This window comes from Lontra canadensis, unplaced genomic scaffold (assembly GCF_010015895.1).
Source record: "Lontra canadensis isolate GAN:19392208 unplaced genomic scaffold, GSC_riverotter_1.0 scaffold30, whole genome shotgun sequence".
In the NCBI taxonomy this organism is placed as follows: domain Eukaryota; kingdom Metazoa; phylum Chordata; class Mammalia; order Carnivora; family Mustelidae; genus Lontra; species Lontra canadensis.
The window spans coordinates 3,861,486-3,879,971 of NW_022631024.1; the positions used below are offsets into that span (position 1 = coordinate 3,861,486).

General features: G+C 48.3%; 1 protein-coding gene across 1 annotated transcript in view; it reads left to right on the top strand.

Moving 5' to 3' along the window:
* The window catches only part of PAPPA (pappalysin 1), a 233,049-nt gene extending 215,046 nt beyond the window's left edge, over positions 1 to 18,003 (top strand). The window contains exons 20-22 of the mRNA XM_032865711.1: positions 142 to 213; positions 4,819 to 4,917; positions 17,640 to 18,003. Coding sequence (XP_032721602.1) covers positions 142 to 213; positions 4,819 to 4,917; positions 17,640 to 17,747 — 279 coding nt within the window. The 3' untranslated portion in view covers positions 17,748 to 18,003. The remainder of the gene's footprint in view (positions 1 to 141; positions 214 to 4,818; positions 4,918 to 17,639) is intronic.
* The last annotated feature ends 483 nt before the right edge of the window (positions 18,004 to 18,486 follow it).

The window sequence follows — 18,486 nt, forward strand, 5'->3', positions numbered from 1 at the left end:
AAATTATCCATGTAAATGCCAGGGTGAAGACAGGACTTGGAAGATCCAAGAAGACGTGGGGTGGTTGCATGGGGTGCCAACAACGAGATGGCTTCCTCCCAGCCCCAAACCCATCTGACTGCTCTCTCCCTCTCTCTGCAGAGAGTTGTCTGCACAGCTGGTCTCAAGTGGTATCCTCACCCCGCCCTGATTCACTGCGTCAAAGGCTGTGAGGTGAGTCCCTAGAAGTGATCACTGGTCTTACATTGATCATGGCTTCCATTCGCTTTGCCTACAAAGTGCTGTGAATATCCCTTTAATAGGCTGATTGAGCAATCCCATTTTATAGATGGGGGAATTGAGGCACGGAGATATCAACAAACATACTCAAAAATACATTTCATGGATAACAAAAGTAGGATTCCAAGGCATTCCTGCTCCCTCAGCTTATGTTCAACATGAACATAAGCCTCTGGGAAGGAGGGAGGGAGGCCATTCTGATTTTGCATCTATAACATACCAGGCATTTGACCCAAATGATAAGATTTTAATGTTTAAAGAACCACAGGAGGCTTTTCTTCCCCCCCTTTCCAGTTCCTACTTTACTGCTGACCATTACTTGCAGGTCACTTCCTTTTGCCACACATTTGTCATTCACTCATTCTTCAACCCCAGAAGCAGTATGGATACCTTAGACCCTACCACAGAGCCGAACGGGAAGATCCTCTCTGACTTCACAGTTGAACCTTTCCCTGGCGCTTGGCTTTATGGAGATCTGTCTCTGTGTCTCAGTGACCAGCCTGGGAAGGCACAGGGGCAGAGTACTTAGAAAGTCATCTGTATTCTCAAGGGGTCACACTGCCTCTGGAACTAGGAGATACTCTGTGCACCCCAAGTCCCTCGTGGGTCTTCTCATCTGGCAATGAAAAGGAGGCCCCAAATCACATCCAGGTGGAGGCGCAAATATCTGTGGTCCACTCCCTGCTCCAGAGCCCACTCAGGAAAATGCAGGTGAAAGGGACTAGTTTGTACTCTAGAAAACTCTGTATTTGATGAAATTCTTGGAATGTCAGAGTCAGAAATGCTCTTCTAGATGATCTAAACCTGACTTTTTAAAGGTGTAGCCAGATCTGAAATTTGATGGAATGCTCAAACGGGAAGGGTTCTTAGTGTGATCTAATCCTAATCAATGGTTATATGGAGTGGAAAAGGAGGATCAGAGAGGCGATGGACTGGCCCAGCATTGTACACCATAAAAGCCACAGGGCCAAAGCATGAACCTGGGTCTCCTTACTCTAGGCTGGTCCTTTTTCTCCTCTATTAGGCCACCTCCCATCCATGAATCACCCCCGACAAGACAGCCCCAGGATCAAACTTTTCATTCTGTGTATTGGCTAGGGGCTCCATGTGGCATCTTCTAAAGGCACTCGACACTGTAGTCTTTAAGAGCCCCCACATTCTCCCAAGGTTCAGCCGGCAATGGCAAGGCCAAGGCCCTGTGGCTATTGCTTCCTTCCATCTCTCTGGATCAGTCCAACGCTTGGAGAAAAGGAAGCTTGGATTACCGGGGCCCTCATTCTGCTGAGTTGGCAGTCTGGGCAGCCAGTGTGACAGCAGAATTCGATCCCTCCTTTGACTCAGCACCGGGGCCTGGGAGACCCTCACCTGTCAGGCTCTGAGTCCTGCCAACGATGCTTATCGCCTTTGCCCTTGCAGGTGATCTCCTCTCCTCCTTAACTTAAAGCTAATAGTTTGTCTCATGTCTGGGGCTGAAAGAAATGCCTGGAAGAGATACAAATGCTGGGTCGAGGCAGAAGCCATCAACCTGGAATGTCTAGAGTTAGCCAGGACGGAGGAAGGGTTTTGGGACTCCTGAGCCCTCTACCCCTAGCTGTGTCCAAAGTGGTCCCTTCACTCTCTCATACATCAGAGCCTCACTGATGCCTCTTAGGGACCTGACACTACTCAAGGTTCTGGAAACACAGTGACCTTAGTCAAGTGAGAACAGTCGCTGTGCTCCTCCTCCTTCCTGAGTCCAGACGTATGGTGTTTTCTTGCCCCTTGTGCACGCGTCCACATATCTGTCCATGAAGAACTGAATCGTTTGACCGAATGAACATAAATGGTGAAGTTTTGCTCAAATCACCACATGTTTTGCTAGGGAGTCCAGGCTACAGATATGGATGACACGCAGTCCTGTCCCTCGGGAGCTCCCAGTCTAGTGAAGGAGGTAGACAAAGAATTCTAAACTATGGACCAAGAGCTGTAACCAGACCAAGTACAAGAAGCACAGAGCATCCTGGGGGGCTCAGAGAAGGCATTTCAGGGGTGTGAGATTGGAGCTAGATCCCGAAGAGTGAGCTGCTTGCCCGAACACAGTAGTAGGAGCAGTAGCCATGAGAAGTACCAGGGATGGGAAAAATCCCTTCAGTGGCTGAGCTTTTCACATGTCACTCACTCCCTCTCGAAATCCTCTGTTCTCCACCCTCCTCTAATTAACCCCTGCTCATCTCCCTGATCTCTGCTGAAAGGTCATTTCCCAAGGGACACCTTCGCGGAGCTCCCTGATGAGGTCTAGTCCTCTTACTCTTTAACAGCCTCATGGTGCCTGTCCTCTGTCGCTCTTATCAGAGTTGAAATTGGCCAATTAGATGTGTGATTATTTGATTAAAGTCTCCTCACTGAAGCGTGAGGTCTGAAGGAGTAGAGCTCCATCTCCCTGTCCGATCTTTGTCTGCGGTGCGACATGTGATCTGTAGTAAGCGTTCAGTGAATGTGGTTAAGTACAGGATGGATGGGTAGAGGGGCGGATGGAGGCAAGGAGGCTGCAGGAAAGGGGTGAAGGGTAGCTGGTGAGGAGACTGGAGGGTTTTTTTCAGGGGGGAAAAAAGTTTCATTTATTTTTTTCTCTTCTTCCTCGTCTTTCCCAGCTACTCCTTTTACCAAGCCAGTTCCGTTCATTCTGAGGGACATTTGGTTTCCTTCCTTACTGTGTTTTATATGATAGAAGAAAGATCATGAAGAACAGATCCCACAGGCCGATCTCCTCAGGCACAGAGCAAAACCAAGAGCTTATCCTTTGTTTGTTGTTTGTGCCTCTCTGCTCAGATATGGCTGTAATAATGTGTTTGTTACAGCAAGTACCTGTCAGAGTCACACTTGTGTTCATAGCCATGCACATATGCACATAGACACCTGAGCACAGCTGTTGCCTGTTCTTGGTTCTGTCTTGCTAAGCTTTTTTTTTTTTTTTTTTTTAAGACCCTAATAGGATAGTGATGAAATGAAATCTGGCATCGTGAGTTGGGAGCACAAAGCCTAGGTGAATTTGAGGCAGAAATGAAAAAGCCAGGGATGTCACATGGGAGGGACTCCTTGTGAGCTTGGTTCTCCCCATGACAGTCAGGATGGGAAAGAAAGACCATTGGATCGCAGGAGTTGCACTGAGATGCCGTGGTCTTAGCCAACTGTTGACATCTTTCCCATCAGTGAGTCATCGAGTATTAGAGAGCCCAACGTGAACTTTGATCAGAGACCTCTTACCTTCCCTGCCTTCTATACTGAAGGGTCACACTTTATTGCTTTTGGTGGGTGAGGGGGTATGCTTATTGCTTTGAGCAACCAATGGACTAATCCTGTCTCTTTATTTCACAACTGGGACTCTCAAGGCTCCGAAAAGATAAGCCACTTCACCAAAATCACCAAGGAACCCCTCCAATTGGCTGAGGTTTGTTAGACTAGACCCCAGATTCTCTAAACCCCCTCACAACTACCTTTCCACTATGTCAATACAATATGCCCCTATGCCATTTCAGAAACATCACTAAGAGTCGAAGTTATACCAGCATTAAACTAGGTGATAGGGAGACCAAGAGGAACTGGATATTGCCCTTGTGTTCCACGTGCTTACAGTCTTCTACCAGCTGGAGGTTCATGAACAAACATTAGAACAAACAGTGTGCTTAGTGCTTATAGGGACAAAAAGTATTAGGGGGTTTGCAGACACTCCCGACTTACCCATAAGATTACTCTGGGCTCAGATCAGTAATGGCTTAACTCTGTCATCTTTTCCTCATTTTGGGGGTACCACAGAGTTGGAGAGACATGGGGAAGAAAAGCAACACATCAGTATGTGCTAGGTGTGGACCAGAATGGCAAAGAAAAGATAGGACGTCAACTTAGATTTAAATCACTGCTCTGGCCCTGCCAGGCTGATCTGGGCTCAGTCCCTGTCTCGCTCTGAGCTTCAGAATCTTCATCTGAAAAGTGGGAATATCAGTGCTTACCTCACATGTTGTTTGGAGAACAAAGAAGATGACAAACACGTAAAGCATTTGACCTCAAGGACCTCCACTCCAGTGCTAGAGAAGAGGGAGCCCACAGACCATTGTGTCAAATTCTGATGAGTTCTTACATTTGATCTTGACAATTCTTGAGCAGATTACGTTGTTTATATTGTACTATAAATTATGTTTTTCATTACCTACTACTGGGAAAAGTAGGGGAAGTCTGCTCAGATTTTCTCATCATTTCCTCAAGTAAAACTGAGTCCGACCTTAGAGAGATGTAAGTGATCTCTCCCATGGCTTTGCATACCCCAGCCTACAAGCGTGTCCACCAGCGCAGCCGCAGCTGAGTTGGGGGAAAGTTGGCTAGGTAAGTCTTTACAAATGGCAAAAGTGATAACTTGGCCAAGGGGGTGTTGGCATTTGAAGCCAGGTAGGCGGTCTACAGGGGTTTTCAAAAGGATGAGAGATAGCTGAACAATGACAGGGCTATTCCCCACCTAATCCAGGATGCTAACAGGATCCTTCCTTCTGCCTCTCTCCCCCCTTGCAGCCCTTCATGGGAGACAATTACTGTGATGCCATCAACAACCGAGCCTTCTGCAACTACGATGGTGGGGACTGCTGTGCCTCTACGGTGAAGACCAAGAAGGTAACACACCACCACCACCCTCCCAACCCCCGCCGACAGCGCCGCCTGCAGGCCTCTCCCACTTCCCAGCCTGGAGCCCCCTGCACAGCCCATTGTCCTGGCAGTGTCAGCGTGTGCCCCCAAGCTGTGATGCATTACGTTTTTTTATTCTTTGAGGCAGGAGTTGAGCTAATATCATGGACTGATCTTTGTAGATGTTTCCTTATCCTCAAAGCTTGGGGCCAGACATGGAAGCAGACAAATATCAGTATAATCAATACTTTTAGAAGGGGAGGACAGAGCACTGGGAGGGCCCAGGCCAGGGGCGAGAGAAAGACTCTATCAGAGGATTAGCATTGACACTGAAACTTAAGGGAGAAGGAGAAGGAGCCGGAAGGTGGCCAGGAAAAGCTTTGGGGGCAAGAGACTTGCTTGTAAAATCCTAGAGAGAACTTGCATCTTTGGGATGTATGGCTAAAATATAGGGGCAGAGAGAAGATGGGACATTGCTACCAAGGTAAGACTTCGCCTTTGATTATTTTATAATCTCTTTGTAAAATTAGGGGGTGTGGTCTCGGTTGTGATTTTCTTCCTTTGCATATTAGAGTTCAGCAGGAGTGAATCAGGTGTCTCAAGTAAAACAGGAACATTTGACTAGGGCGCATACCCACCACTCATGGAAAAGGGACCACCCCCCACTTTCTTCCTGATGAGAGCTGGGACCCCAGCCAAGAGCCAGGGAGGAGAGGTGGTCAGACTGGCAGCCTGGGTTGAGGAGTGCTCTGGTGATGAATGAGTTAATGGGGAGCTATTTCTGGTTTTGTACGCATCTACAGTCTGAGCCAAAAAGTCTTTTGAGCTAATCTCTCTCTCCTTAAAGAAAGGGGAACCGTGTTCCCGAGGCCGGTCATAGTCAGTCTTGGCGGGAGTGCTGTTAGTGATTATCGGGTCCAAACTTCTCATTTCCTAATGGGATAATTGAGGACGCTACAGGAAAACTGATTTGTCTATGGTGGCAGAGTGAGTGAGAGAAACAGAGCAAGGTTTCTGGCTTGTTCAAAGTACCTTTATGTTGCACCATCCTTAAAAGAATTAGTTCCTTAGGAGAGAGGTTCTGGCCTTAGAATACGGGGATGGACAGGGCTAGAACTAAGGAGCACAGTTAGACTGCATCTTTGATGACCAGGGCTGCTGGAGCTCCCTGGGGTCAGCTGGTCTTGTATGGGCAACCCTTCAGCACGCTCGCCCCCTCCCTTGATTTATGTATTAAACACCGAAAGTCAATACTTCCTGCTCAAATACAGTAGAATAAAATTAATTTCCTATTTATGAATTTTATCGTTCTCCCAATTATGAAACGACACATACTCTACTTTTTGGAAAATCCAGAAAGCAGAGAGAACAACAGAATCATTGCTTTTCTCACATCCCGGAAGTAGCCATTGCTTTTCCTTCTGCCGTATCTTACTGTGTGTGTAAGTGTAGGCGTGTGGGTATTTGTGCCTGTGTATACCTCGCAGCATTTCTAGTGCAGGATCCTGTGTTGTTGGTTTTGCCTTAGCACAGGAAATCGTATACAGAAGAATGGTCTGATATTATTATAAACTTTCCGGCGATCGTTTTTGCTCTGTTATTATTTATTAGAGGGTTGTGATGGATCATGATTTATGGAACCACTCACCTTAGGCTGTTCTTTCTAACTTGTGGGTTATTTCAGTTTCCCACCATGATAAATAATGAGGCTGGTGAATATCTTTGCAGGTAAATATTTCTCCAGCTCTGTTCCTTCACAATTGCCATTTAGAACTGAAATGACTAGGATAAAAGGTGTGAGCATTTATAAGGCTCCTGGCGCCTGGTGCCAGATGAATACAGAGTACAATAGCACCAGTTTCATTTGTTGGAGTCCGTTTTCGAAAGTGAATGGACAATGAAGTGTGTGTTTTAAACAGAAGTTTGGGTAGAATTATGATGCAGTAGTCATGTGACACCATCCATTGGAGCAAGAGCAGCTCTGATTAAAAGAATTTTCCTACGAACTATAACTTTATATACAAAAACATTAAAAAAAAACTAATTTATTTTTATTGGGAGACTTCCTTAAATGGATTGCTGTTTCTGCAGAGCGCGTGGTAGGAACATGAAGTCATGCGACTGAGCTTCAGGTGCAGATTCCAAATGATTATAGTCACTTGAACAAACATCTATGTACACCAAATGGCCATTTTGACCCTTTGCTCCTTCTGGATTTGGTTGCAACAATTTCAGACGTCCCAGCCCTTAGGTGCTGCCTCTTTAGGAAGGGACCCAGAGTTGTTCGTTCTTTGCTAGTTCTGAATATGCTTCCTAGTCTTTTTTTTTTTTTTCCTTTCTTTCCTTTTCTACCCACATTATGTATGTAACTTTGGCTTTTGGGGTGAAAAGATCCCCTTCTTCCACTTCACATTGGTGATCCTCCTCGTCAGCCGAGGCTGCGGAATGCAGAGAGCCAAGCTTCCTTCATGCAGTAAGATGCGTGATCCCTGAGCGTCTGTGAGGGCTCAGCACTGTACTGAGCTATGTACCCAGGGCCAAGTCCAGATAGACTGGCACCTGCCCCTGTGAAGTTCACAGGCCGTAAGGGGAGCCAGGCGTTAGGCGGTGAGGCACTGGAGTGCCTTTGTCAGGGCAGTAGAGGAAAGGTGCGGAAGGTTACGGAGACCGGTGTGAAGGTCAAGGAAGGCTTCCCTGAGGAAGCGATGTTTACACTGAGCCTTGAAGAGTGAGTAGCTTTCCTGGAGAGGAGTAGTGTTGAAGACAGGCTGGGGAGGCCTGTGAGCACCGCGTGGGAGGTGTGGGTGACCGGGCCTCTCGGCTTCTCTTCTGGTACATATGGCTTTGCCATAGTTGTTCATTACTCACAGTGTTGGAGGCTTTCTTTGGATTTGAGATTCCTGGGAGTCTGACTTCTGGAGGAGAAAGGGATCTCAGATTAAGCTCGTACTTCCTACCGTTTAAGTTCCCCAGTTTAACTTCTAAATAGGCTCCCGCTTCTCAAATGCTTCAACACACTCTCTTACACCCGCCCAACTCCACTTCCCGCAGTAGCTGGTTTACCGAGACAGCAGGTGGAGAAACAGAGAAGGAAAGAGACACCCCTCGGTGAGTTGCCGTGGCTGTCACACATCCTGCCAGACACGTGTCCTCCGTCAGCTTCTTGAATCCCCGTGGCCACTCCAACAGGCCACTGTCAGCCCCCGTGCCTAAGTGAGCCAGTGTGGGCTCAGAACTCTCACAGGACAGGCTTGAGTTCACTTGGCCGCAAGTGCCGAGGCCCAAACGCGAACCTAGGCCTGCCTGATGCGAGAGCCCAGCTCACTCTTGCAGCATGGGGCTGAGTCCTCCGTGTGCCTGGGCCTAACCCTCCCAGTTCTGGTTGGAGACAATTCACCGCGAGCCCCGACTGCCAGGGAACCTTGGATAGGGGACCCCTCCCCTTGGCAAAGGTGAAAGCAGCTTTTCCCAGCAGCAAAGACAGGGTGGGGAGTAGTTGAGGCTCCCAGCCTTGCCAGCCATCCCTGACGTCCCAGACAGCAGTTTCCTCTGAGTGGAAAAAAGTCCTGGTTTCTGTCTCCAGCTTCCCCAGCAGGAAGCCTCTTAACGGCAGGGGAGGGGCCAGAGGCTGGCTTCCATCCTCTCATTCCCTGCTCCGTCCGTACTGCCGGTGCTGGTCAGTTCCTGCCTGAACTCTTGGCCCGGGGGTACCCATAGTGGGGAGTTCCCTGCCCGCGAGCACACGGCCTGGCACTCAGAAGCTCACTGAGACAGCAGATTGGCTTCATGCACCTTCTTCACTGACGGTCATGTCATTAGCGGAGCACACACTACGTGCCTGGCCGTGGTGGGGAGTCTCTGTGCCTATTGTCTCACTCTGAGACCCCAGAAAAACCCGACAGGGTAGACTCAGTGGAGGCTCAGAGAAGTGAACTCACTTGTACGTGGTGGCAGAGCTGAGTGTAGGATTTAGGATTTCCGGGCTCTGAACGACGATCACTCCTGTTTATGGAGGGCCCGCGGTGCGCCAAGCATCATGGTAACTGCTTTTGCATGTCATCTCTTTTCATCACACAGTCGCCCTATTGTAGGTGGTGTCTTGTTGTCCTCATTTTATAGTTAAGGCCGCTGAGGCTGAGAAGGGCTGAGGTCCTACGGCCAGCAAGTGGTAGAGCTGAGAGGGGAACCTCGTGAGCCTAAGCCACGAGGCAGTCACTTCTAACCCCTGTTGTAAACATCTAGTTGTTTACAGCTCGACATAAACATCGAACTTGCATCTTGCCCAGGCATTTTGCCCTTCCCCTGGTGGGTGGACTTCTCCCTTCCTCGTTCGCCTGGACAGGAGTCCCGGGTGTGAACTCAAGGCTAAGGGGCAAGCACACAGCATCTTCTCCCAAACATCCTTCTAGCCAACTCTCTAACTTAACCTCTTCCCAGTCTCCGGGACTCGGGCCTCCTGGTCACTTGGCCCAGAATGATGTCTGTCTGCTCCCTTCATCCTTCCTTCCTTGTTTGTCCAGACACCAGCTGTTCCCCACATCTGCCTTGTGGGGTGACCTGGGCCCGGCTGGCAGACAAGAGCAAGACAGTGCAGGAAACTCCGTCTGACAGGGGTGACCGTTTTCCCATCCAGACACCTGTCTGCAGCGCGAGGCAAACAGGAAGGGGCAGGACCCAGCTTCTCAGCATGTCAGTTTATTATTTTCCTGTTGGAGCCTTGAGGAGTCTCGAATACAGAGCAGATTTCCAGAATGGTTGCTTCAATAATTTACCCTCATAACAACAATGAAAAAATTCATTCATAACTGGAATCATCCTAAGGAAGCATGTGTTGGAGCTTTAAGGGAAGAAGGGGAAACAGCCTTAATCCATTCAACATAGCAAGGTTTTGTAAGGCGGGGTGGCCTGGAACACTACTTTTGGTCGTGTTTTAGACAGCTGCTAAGAGACTGATTCTGGACGATGTCTGGGAAGTTGGGGTGTAGTCCCAGCTCTGTGACTTAGTTCTGTGACCCTGGGCAGGCCCGGCTTACCTTTGGTTTTATCTGTTGACATTTGGATGATAGTCATGTCTAAGGATTCTCCGCGTGGCATTGGTGAGAACCTGAAGGCTATTTGGGGCCAGGGACCAGTAAAGATTAGGGAGAAATTAATCCCAGAAATGTCTCAGCACAAGATGGCATGCCTAACTGATAACATTAAGTGTAGGGTTGTAATATTTGCTAAATCTAAGTGAAAACGGGGTTTATAGGAAAGGACATTATACCCCAACATAGCCCACTGGTCTAAGGAGTCTAGTCATTCTAACAATCGTTAGGTTAACGGCAGCCTTCCATGCTGCTGGCTGGTCCAAACTAAAGGGTTGTGTATTAGGCTGCAGAGCTGGTGATGTCCATCAGTGCCTCTTAGACCTTAAATTAGCAACCAGAATGGTCCTCCTAAAGCAAGTCTTGTGGTATCACACCTCTGCGCAAAGCCCTTTAAGTGTCTCCCATCTCACTCAGACTAAAAACCAGGCCTCCCTATGGTCTATAAGGCCGTGTGTGTTCTGCCTCCTCCCAACACTTCTCTGACCTTACCCCCTCCTATCAGGACCTTCCCTCACTTAACTCCAGTGATCCGGCCAGGTGTCCTCCTATCTTACAGACTATGTCACTGGCTCCTCCCTTAGCCGAGAACATTCTTCTCCATTCATCCACATGACTCATTCCCTCACCTCTTCCAAGTCTTTGCCCAAGTGTCAAGTTCTCAATGAACTCCATCCTGACCACCCACCTTACATTTTCCCTGGCACTCATGCACGCATTTGTTTTGGATTCCACTTTTCTTCCTTTTATAACCCTGATCACCTTGGCTTATACTATAAAAATGTATTTATTATCTCATAATCCCTACCTCCTTGCTGACCAAATGGAAATTTTGTGAGGTCAAGAATGTGCATCTGTTTGTTCAATAACGTATCCCTAGTTCCGAAGTACCCCACTGTTGAACACTTGCTATGTGACAGACACTGTTCTAGGTCACAAGCAAGATGGACCTGGTCTCAGCCATGCTGAGTTCATGACTTGGGAACTAGTAGCCACATGTTTACAGTATATTAAGTGCTAACAGAGATAGAGCCAGTGAGGAGAGTCAACAAAGCTTCCTGCAGAAGGAAACACCCAAGGTGTGAGACATGAAAAGCATAGTAGGTCTTAGCTAGGTAAAAGGGTAGGGGGGGTGGAGGGCCAGAGATTAGGATGCGAGAGAAAAGAGTGTTTCTGGCAGAGGGCACAATCTGTGCAAAGGCCCCAACATAAGGAAGCATATTAAGGAGACCACAATTCCCTGACTGTGGCTAAAGCACAGAATGAAAAGTGATGTAAGTAGTAAGAGGTAAGAAAATGAGCCTTGAGCAGGTTTTTTAAACCAAGCCAGGGAATCTGAGCCTTATCCACAGAGCGTAGGAGTGTTCAATGATTCTAAGCACTGAACTAGTCTAGAGGATCCTAGAAGGCTTCGTGGAAGAGGGGCTGGACATATTTACTTTGGAAGATTAGTAAAAGACAACAGGAAGATGACTAAACAGACTGCACTAATTCTTCCTTGTCCCAAAAAATCACTGGCTTCTGGAGTGTTGTGATTTTCCCTATTTGAGGTGTGGTTTTCCCACCTTTTCATGTGGCTAAATTAGACACTCGTTTTCATTTGACCCAGAGTTATCTTCCTCATAACTATTGTCAACATCATCATGACCACCATCACCACCCTTTACTGAGCATATATTATATGCCATGTACCATGCTAAGTGCTGTATTTGAATTTTATACTTTATCTGAAATATTTCCAATGGGCAGGACTATTACTACCCTCATTTTGCAAATAGAGAGACTGAAGCCCCCCAAAGGAAAGTAACTTGCCTAAGAGCACACACTAAGTCACTAATAGGGAAAGGAATCAAACCCAAATCTCATTCCTTTTTCTCCACCTTGTCCTCCCCTGATCCACATTTAAACAAGACTCTACACTCACGGACTCCTCCATGCCCTGTGCCAGGCTGGTATCTATCCTATCTCCAAGGAGCTCACAAAGAGTCCTTGTACTTGACATCACACCTTGGTCTACTCAATCTCATTAAACATTTCCATTTAACACGATTAAGTCCCTGGGACTCAGAGTGGTGGAATGACTTGCCCAAGCTCCCACAGTGGGTGGACGGACAGTCAGGCTTTCTGACATTTGGCATAGGATACGTCTTGCTCTCCACAGTGCACATACTCTGCTTGTGACCTCCCTGTTGAGTCTGAGTCAGAATCCCGCCCCTGCCTGCCTCCCAGCATCAGAGGACCTGCAGCCAGGGCATTGTGGTGCATTTGCCTGGGCTGCATTCCTGAGCTGCTCACACACACACACACGCACACACACACACACCACAGATGGAGGTGTTATCCTGGGCAACTCACCCAAAGGAGAAACCCCTGTGCCTGAGCAACATCTCCAGCACAGAGGGAAAAAAAGGAGAGAATCCTGGCCTTTAGTCATTGACCTGGGCTTATTGACAGAATCCTAGAGTGGGTGGCCAACCCATTTATGGGATAGCCTAGCCACATGGTGCTGGGACTCCCAGATGTAAACCGGCCACCACAGCGTATGTGCTGTGGGTGTCAGGTTTCCTTGGGAGGCCATCTGGGGGAGACAGTGGGAAGCTGCTTAGGGAATCAGGGAATCTGGGAATTGGGCTCAGAGCTGACTTTACCAGGATGTGGCCCTTTTTTCTGTGCCTCAATTTCTTCCTCTGTCAAAAGGGGACCCTGACTCCCGGGGGGTCAGCACCAAGGAGTGGTTACAAACAAGGATTCAGATCACAGGCCACCTGCAAGCCAAGTAACTTACCTCTGTGCCTCTTACCTTCCTCTAAGAATGGAAAAACGGGGCTAGCAAGAATAGCTACCTTATTAGGGCTGCTGGGAAGAGTGAGTGAGATAATGCACACTGGTTTAACTCAGCCAGGCACATAATAAAGGGATAAAAGGCTATTGGCTGTAAAAAGACAAAGCAGCAGTCAGCCCAGCCAGGTTGTGAAGGAGGAACCTTACTCTCGCTGGCTGAAAAGCTCTCAGTGTTTGGAGTGGACTTTAGAATCCTACATCAGCTAGTTACTGATGGGTAATGAGGCCCGGGGCAAGTTCATTTGTTCTAAACATTCTGAATCCTCAATCTTCTCATCTGCAAGATGGGTCGCTAACAACGGTAGCCTCATGGGGTTGTTCACAGCGGACTAGCCAGCAGGTAGGAATTACCTGGCACGTGGAAGGCCCTCAGGAAGTGCTAGTGTGTGTGTTTTAAAGTGGTATTCACGGGTGTGCACCTGCCTCTTCCAGGCCAAACTAAGGAACACCTGGGAAGTGGCTAGAGCTGCTAGTCTCTATCCTTCTACTCCCACCCGTAGGTCCTTGATCAGGGAGGAAGCTTGTGACAAGAGGATACCCTGGGGCAGGCTCTGAACAGGCAGTTTGCTAAGACTCAAGAGGCCAGCAGGCGGACAGAACAAGACGCTGTCCATCTCCTCTGCACGAGGATCTCTGTGAGCTGTTTGGAGACATTATTGCATTGGCTCCTCACCAGAATGCAGTGAGGTTTTTTTGAGGACCCTTGCCTTCCAGGTGGGGAGACAGAGTTCCCAGCGGGCCAAGGACTTGCCAGAAGCCAAGCAGTGCCTGTGTGGAGCCCACACCAGAACCCAGGCTTGTCTGCCCAGTGAACTCCTAGCAAGGGCTCAGGAGAGGCAGCTGCATGTACAAGCAGGCGGGGAGGATAGGGAGGCTGCAGATCCACCTCCCGAGACCGGGCCTTCGAGACTCTGTTATATTCCTGCCCTCAGTTTCCAGACATGTTTCTTTGGGAAAATGTTGAAACTGCCTGGGTTAACCAAGGGAGGGAAGAGAATGGTCATACCACGCACACTTGGCCAGGATGGCCAGACTGGCCAGAGAAGCCAACTGGTGGTGTGGCCTTCCCTACTGATAACTTTGGAGAAGCTGAAGTAACTGGGGATGGCAGAAAGGAGAACGTGCAAGACAGGGTTTGTGAGAGAAAGTCTCAAGTCCTGTATCCTTTCTGGCCAACCCTTTGGTCTTCTGCTTTTTTTTTTTTTTTTTTTTGCTCAGGCTGAGAAGGATTTTTGGACAGTGGGAAGATCGAGACCATTAAAATTAAATCTTAGGGTACAGGTAGGGAAACTGAAGCCCAGAGAAAGGAAGTAACCTATGCATAGTCACACAGTAAGCAAGGGCAAGAGCTGAGGCTCCCTTCCTTGTGTTCTGGGTATGTATGCATGTGTTCATTTGTTCCTCCATTCATGGGTCCACCGAGTGCCTGTTATGTGACATATAAAGTCCTGGGTCAGTAACAGATAGGCCCCCTGCCCCCAGTGGAGCTGGCATACAAGTACAGAGCATTTTAGGACAAGAAGGGCTTCCATGGGATGCTCTGAAGTGGCACGTAGGTAACAGCGCCATCTTTGGTCAGACCAGTGTGGGGGGAGGTGACATCTGAGATGAGACGTGAAGCGTGGAAGATGAGCTGGCCAGGAAGGAGCCATGAGGGCAGAGGAATGGAAATGGCTGGACACTTGCCAGATGGTGGTTCTTTGTGTGGGTTGGTCAACAGTGTTCAGCCAGCCGACAGAGGAAAGGCCAGACTCACAGAAGACGAAGCAACATTAATGATCTACACAACCTCCTGAATGTGTGTTCTATCACAGAAAGCTTTGTCAGTTCAGTAATTCCAGTTAAAATACCAACATAATGTAATTATGCTTTTGTAAGGTATACAAGAGTGATCTCTTACTTTGGTGTCAGTTTTTCAATAAAGTTTTGATTACCCCCCCCCCCACCCCGCAAAAAAGGAAAACACTTGGAGTATTTGAGGAACCAAGAAGTAAATAAGCCACAGAGAGTGAGAGGGAGAAGGGACCAGGAGAGTTCTGAGAAGTGGGCCTTGATTTCGTGGTAAGGACTTTGGGTCTCATTCTAAGAGATCTGTTCAGTTTTTGCCTATGTGAGGCAGAGCAGAAAGCATGAGGACTAAATCAGAGTGAAACCATCTCTGAGGGGTCACGGAGATGGAGAGAATTGTGCACAGGACGTAGGAGGTGACTGGATCATTCTAATGCGAGAATGTGGGCAAGGGCAGGAGAAGAGAACAGATACAGCGATGGGTTGAGTTGAGGACAAAGAAGCTGCTGAGGACAGGGAGGTGGGAGAGAGGGACAACAGGCAGCAGAGGTGTCCTCAGATGGTGAAATGAGAGCTGATTGAGCACATATGTATTCAGTGTCAGGCATCTCCTAGGGCTTCTGGATGTGTATTCTTGTTTGATCTTCACAACCATACAAAATAGTTTTTTTTTTTTTTTTAATTGCCCTTTTATAGATGTAGAGGCAAAGGATCAGGACAGTGGAGGGATTTTCCCAAAATTGTTCAGTGACTACGAGTCAAGCAAGGATCCCTATCCAGGCCTCCTGGTTCCCATGATGGTACCCTCCCCACTTGAACTCAGTTACTGGATTCAGACTTGGCTCTGCCATCGGTGTCCCCACTTGGACCAGGGGATTTCCTTCTCTGTCTCTTCCAATTCTAAAATTCTCTGCTTCTCCTAGAGATACTGAGGTTGTGGAACATACTTTAGATTGGAAGGCACAGCCTCCACCAAGACCTAATGACTGGGAAGTAAATGTCCTGAGCAGGGGACAGCAAGTAGTCCTAAGCAGAAGGACAGGCACGGCATAGGAGCATCTGTAAGAATGCTTCCTGTTCTTGTAAACGCTGTATGACTTTAACTTGAGGGAACAGAGTTGTGCTCGTCATGCGTATAGTGAAAGGGTCAGTAAGAGATGGAGAAATGAACAGACATTCATTCATTTGATGGCTCAGGCCCTGAGAAAACAAGAAAGAACAAGACTGATGTGGATGCTGCCTCACTGAGGGAGAGAGGAGGAGATATCTGTCGTTTGATTGATCTAAGTGAGGAGCCTATGCCAAGAACTGGGAGCTACATGGTTTTCGTCTGTTCCCTTATCCTCGATCACAACCTCAAGAGGTGTTTGCATTCATTATTCCCATTTAACAAATGAATTAAGTGAGGCTTGGGGAAATCCTTGCATGCTCAAGGTCACAGGAGTAGGTGAGAGAGCTGGGGCTTATACTTTAATCTTCCCCTTTTCAATTATTGCAAAATTGCAGGACAGAGAGAGAGAGAGGGAGGGAGGGAGGGAAGCACAGAAAGGAGGGAGGGGAGGCAGACAGGCCAAGAAGCAGAGAGAAGTGTTCGATACAGAGAATGAGTCCACAAGCTAGGAGACCAAAGATGTTCTCAGGGACAGTGTGAGCACTTGGAGACCCTGCCTAGGCAGGAGGCGAATGAGGTCATTAAACCCATCTGCGCAGATGGGGGACCCTCTGGGAAAAGTTATATGCAAATATCATGATGCAATGAGGTGAAATCTGAAATCCGCTTGCGTTAGCTCAGGCTGGGGCTCAAGCAGGGACTGCAGTGTGCTCTTTGAAAGGTCACCGGCTGTGTGGAGAAGACATTTGTTCTTCAGTTTCTAGAAAGGAAAGCCAGCTCAAGGTCACAGAGCATGTGAAGGGATGGATGGGGACCAAAATTCAGGCTTCTTCCCCCACTGTTTGTTTTTTTTCCCCCCTTTGGAGAGAGAGAGCGAGAGAGAGTATGCACTTGAGGAGGGGGGAGGGGCAGAGGGAGAAGCTCAAACAGACTCCATGCCCAGCACAGAGCCCTACGTGGGGCTGGGCCCTCAAGACCCTGAGATCATGACCTTAGCGGGAATCAAGATTCAGATGCTCAACTGACTGAGCCACCCAGGTGCCCTTCCCCACTGAAAAAAGTGTGTGTGTGTGTGTGTGTTTTTAATTTTTCCCCAGCTTCCATAACATATGTGGATAGCAAACCACGTTGCACACCTCTCACCCTTTCTTACTCAAAATCTGCTCCTGAGAGCCTTCAAACCAAACCTTATGCAAAATCTCTAGGTGAAATGTCCCCCACCCAGAGCTCAGGCTCCTGGAGAGCAGTCTGAGCTTGCTGGGACATGCTCTTGTTGTTTTCACCCTTGCCTCCCCAAATCAAAAATCCCAGCACACGTCTGTCTTTCTTAAAAGACACTTTCATATACCTTCTTTCACTTGACCACCCCAACGGCCCTGGAAGTTAAGTATTCCATTGTGCCGATCTCACCAATCAGCTCTGGCACAGCGCATTACAATTTTTCACCCATGAGTTCCTTCAGCCCTTAGAGTTCCCAGGGCTAGGTAGGGCTGATAGATACCCATCCTACAGCTGGGAACCTGGGGCTCAGGAGTAAGTTGCCTATACTAAATACCATGTCTGTCACCTGTTACTTTGGGCAACTGCCTGCCCCTTTCAGAGAGCCTCAGTTTCCCTATCTGTAAAAGGTGATTGTTTTAGTACCTATCTTACAGAGTTGACTGACCCATCATAAATGCCCTTGAAAATGAAAGTTGCTGTTCTAATGATTTTGATAAAAATTATGACAGGGCTAGCCAGAAGCAGAGGTAGGACTTGAACTTCAATCTGCTGCCCACCCTCACCCCCTAGTCCAGTCACTGTCCTGCTCTGCACTGCTTCTCTGAAAATTACTATATCAGACCCCACCCTCTGGCTCACCTCTTTTTTCTCTGTCTCTGCAGGTCACCCCCTTCCCTATGTCCTGTGACCTACAAGGTGACTGTGCTTGTCGGGACCCCCAGGCCCAAGAACACAGCCGGAAAGACCTCCGGGGGTACAGCCATGGCTAAGGAAGGACAAGGAGTTGACAAAGAATTCCCAGCGCCAGGACCCGCATCCCTTTGGTATTGATTTCACAGTCAGCTGCTCAACGGAATGGCCTCCCCACACCAGGGATCCTTAGCACCCAACCGGTCTGCCTTTAATTTCACCCAGGAAGGACTCATAGTAGGGGCGCATGAACCAAGTCTCACCATGTTGGATGATGAAATGGAATCCCATCCCAAAGTCTTAGAAGGATTGCATATACAAGTGTGCAGTCCCAGAGCCTACAATTCTCATCACTTGTCACACAACCACAGCAAGAAACATGTTCTATATTTAGGAGTGTGCACATATGTGGTTAGTACACACGCATGCATATGCACCCAAACAAACATCTGCGTGAGGGCAGTTTGGGAGACTGAGCAGAGAGAGACTGGAACATACTCAGTCTTTCCTTTCCCAAGCTTCTAGCCAATACTGTCCTTGGGAGAAGGAGAGTTGCAGAAACTGCCAAGGCCAAGTGTTGAGATGTCAAGATAGCTTGCACTCGGAGGCTTGGAACATGTAGGGCATGCACAACAGTGCAGTCCTTTGGGATTAGAAGTGAAATGGTTTCTGACCACCTACCTTCTAGGGAAGTAGAAACCAGGATGAGGTAAAGAATCCAAGGTAGGAAAAGCCCCCCATTTCTGCTGCCATGGGGGATTTTACCCCACCTCCAGGGTTTGAGGCCAAGCTGGAAATGGCATAGGGTTGTAGTGTCAA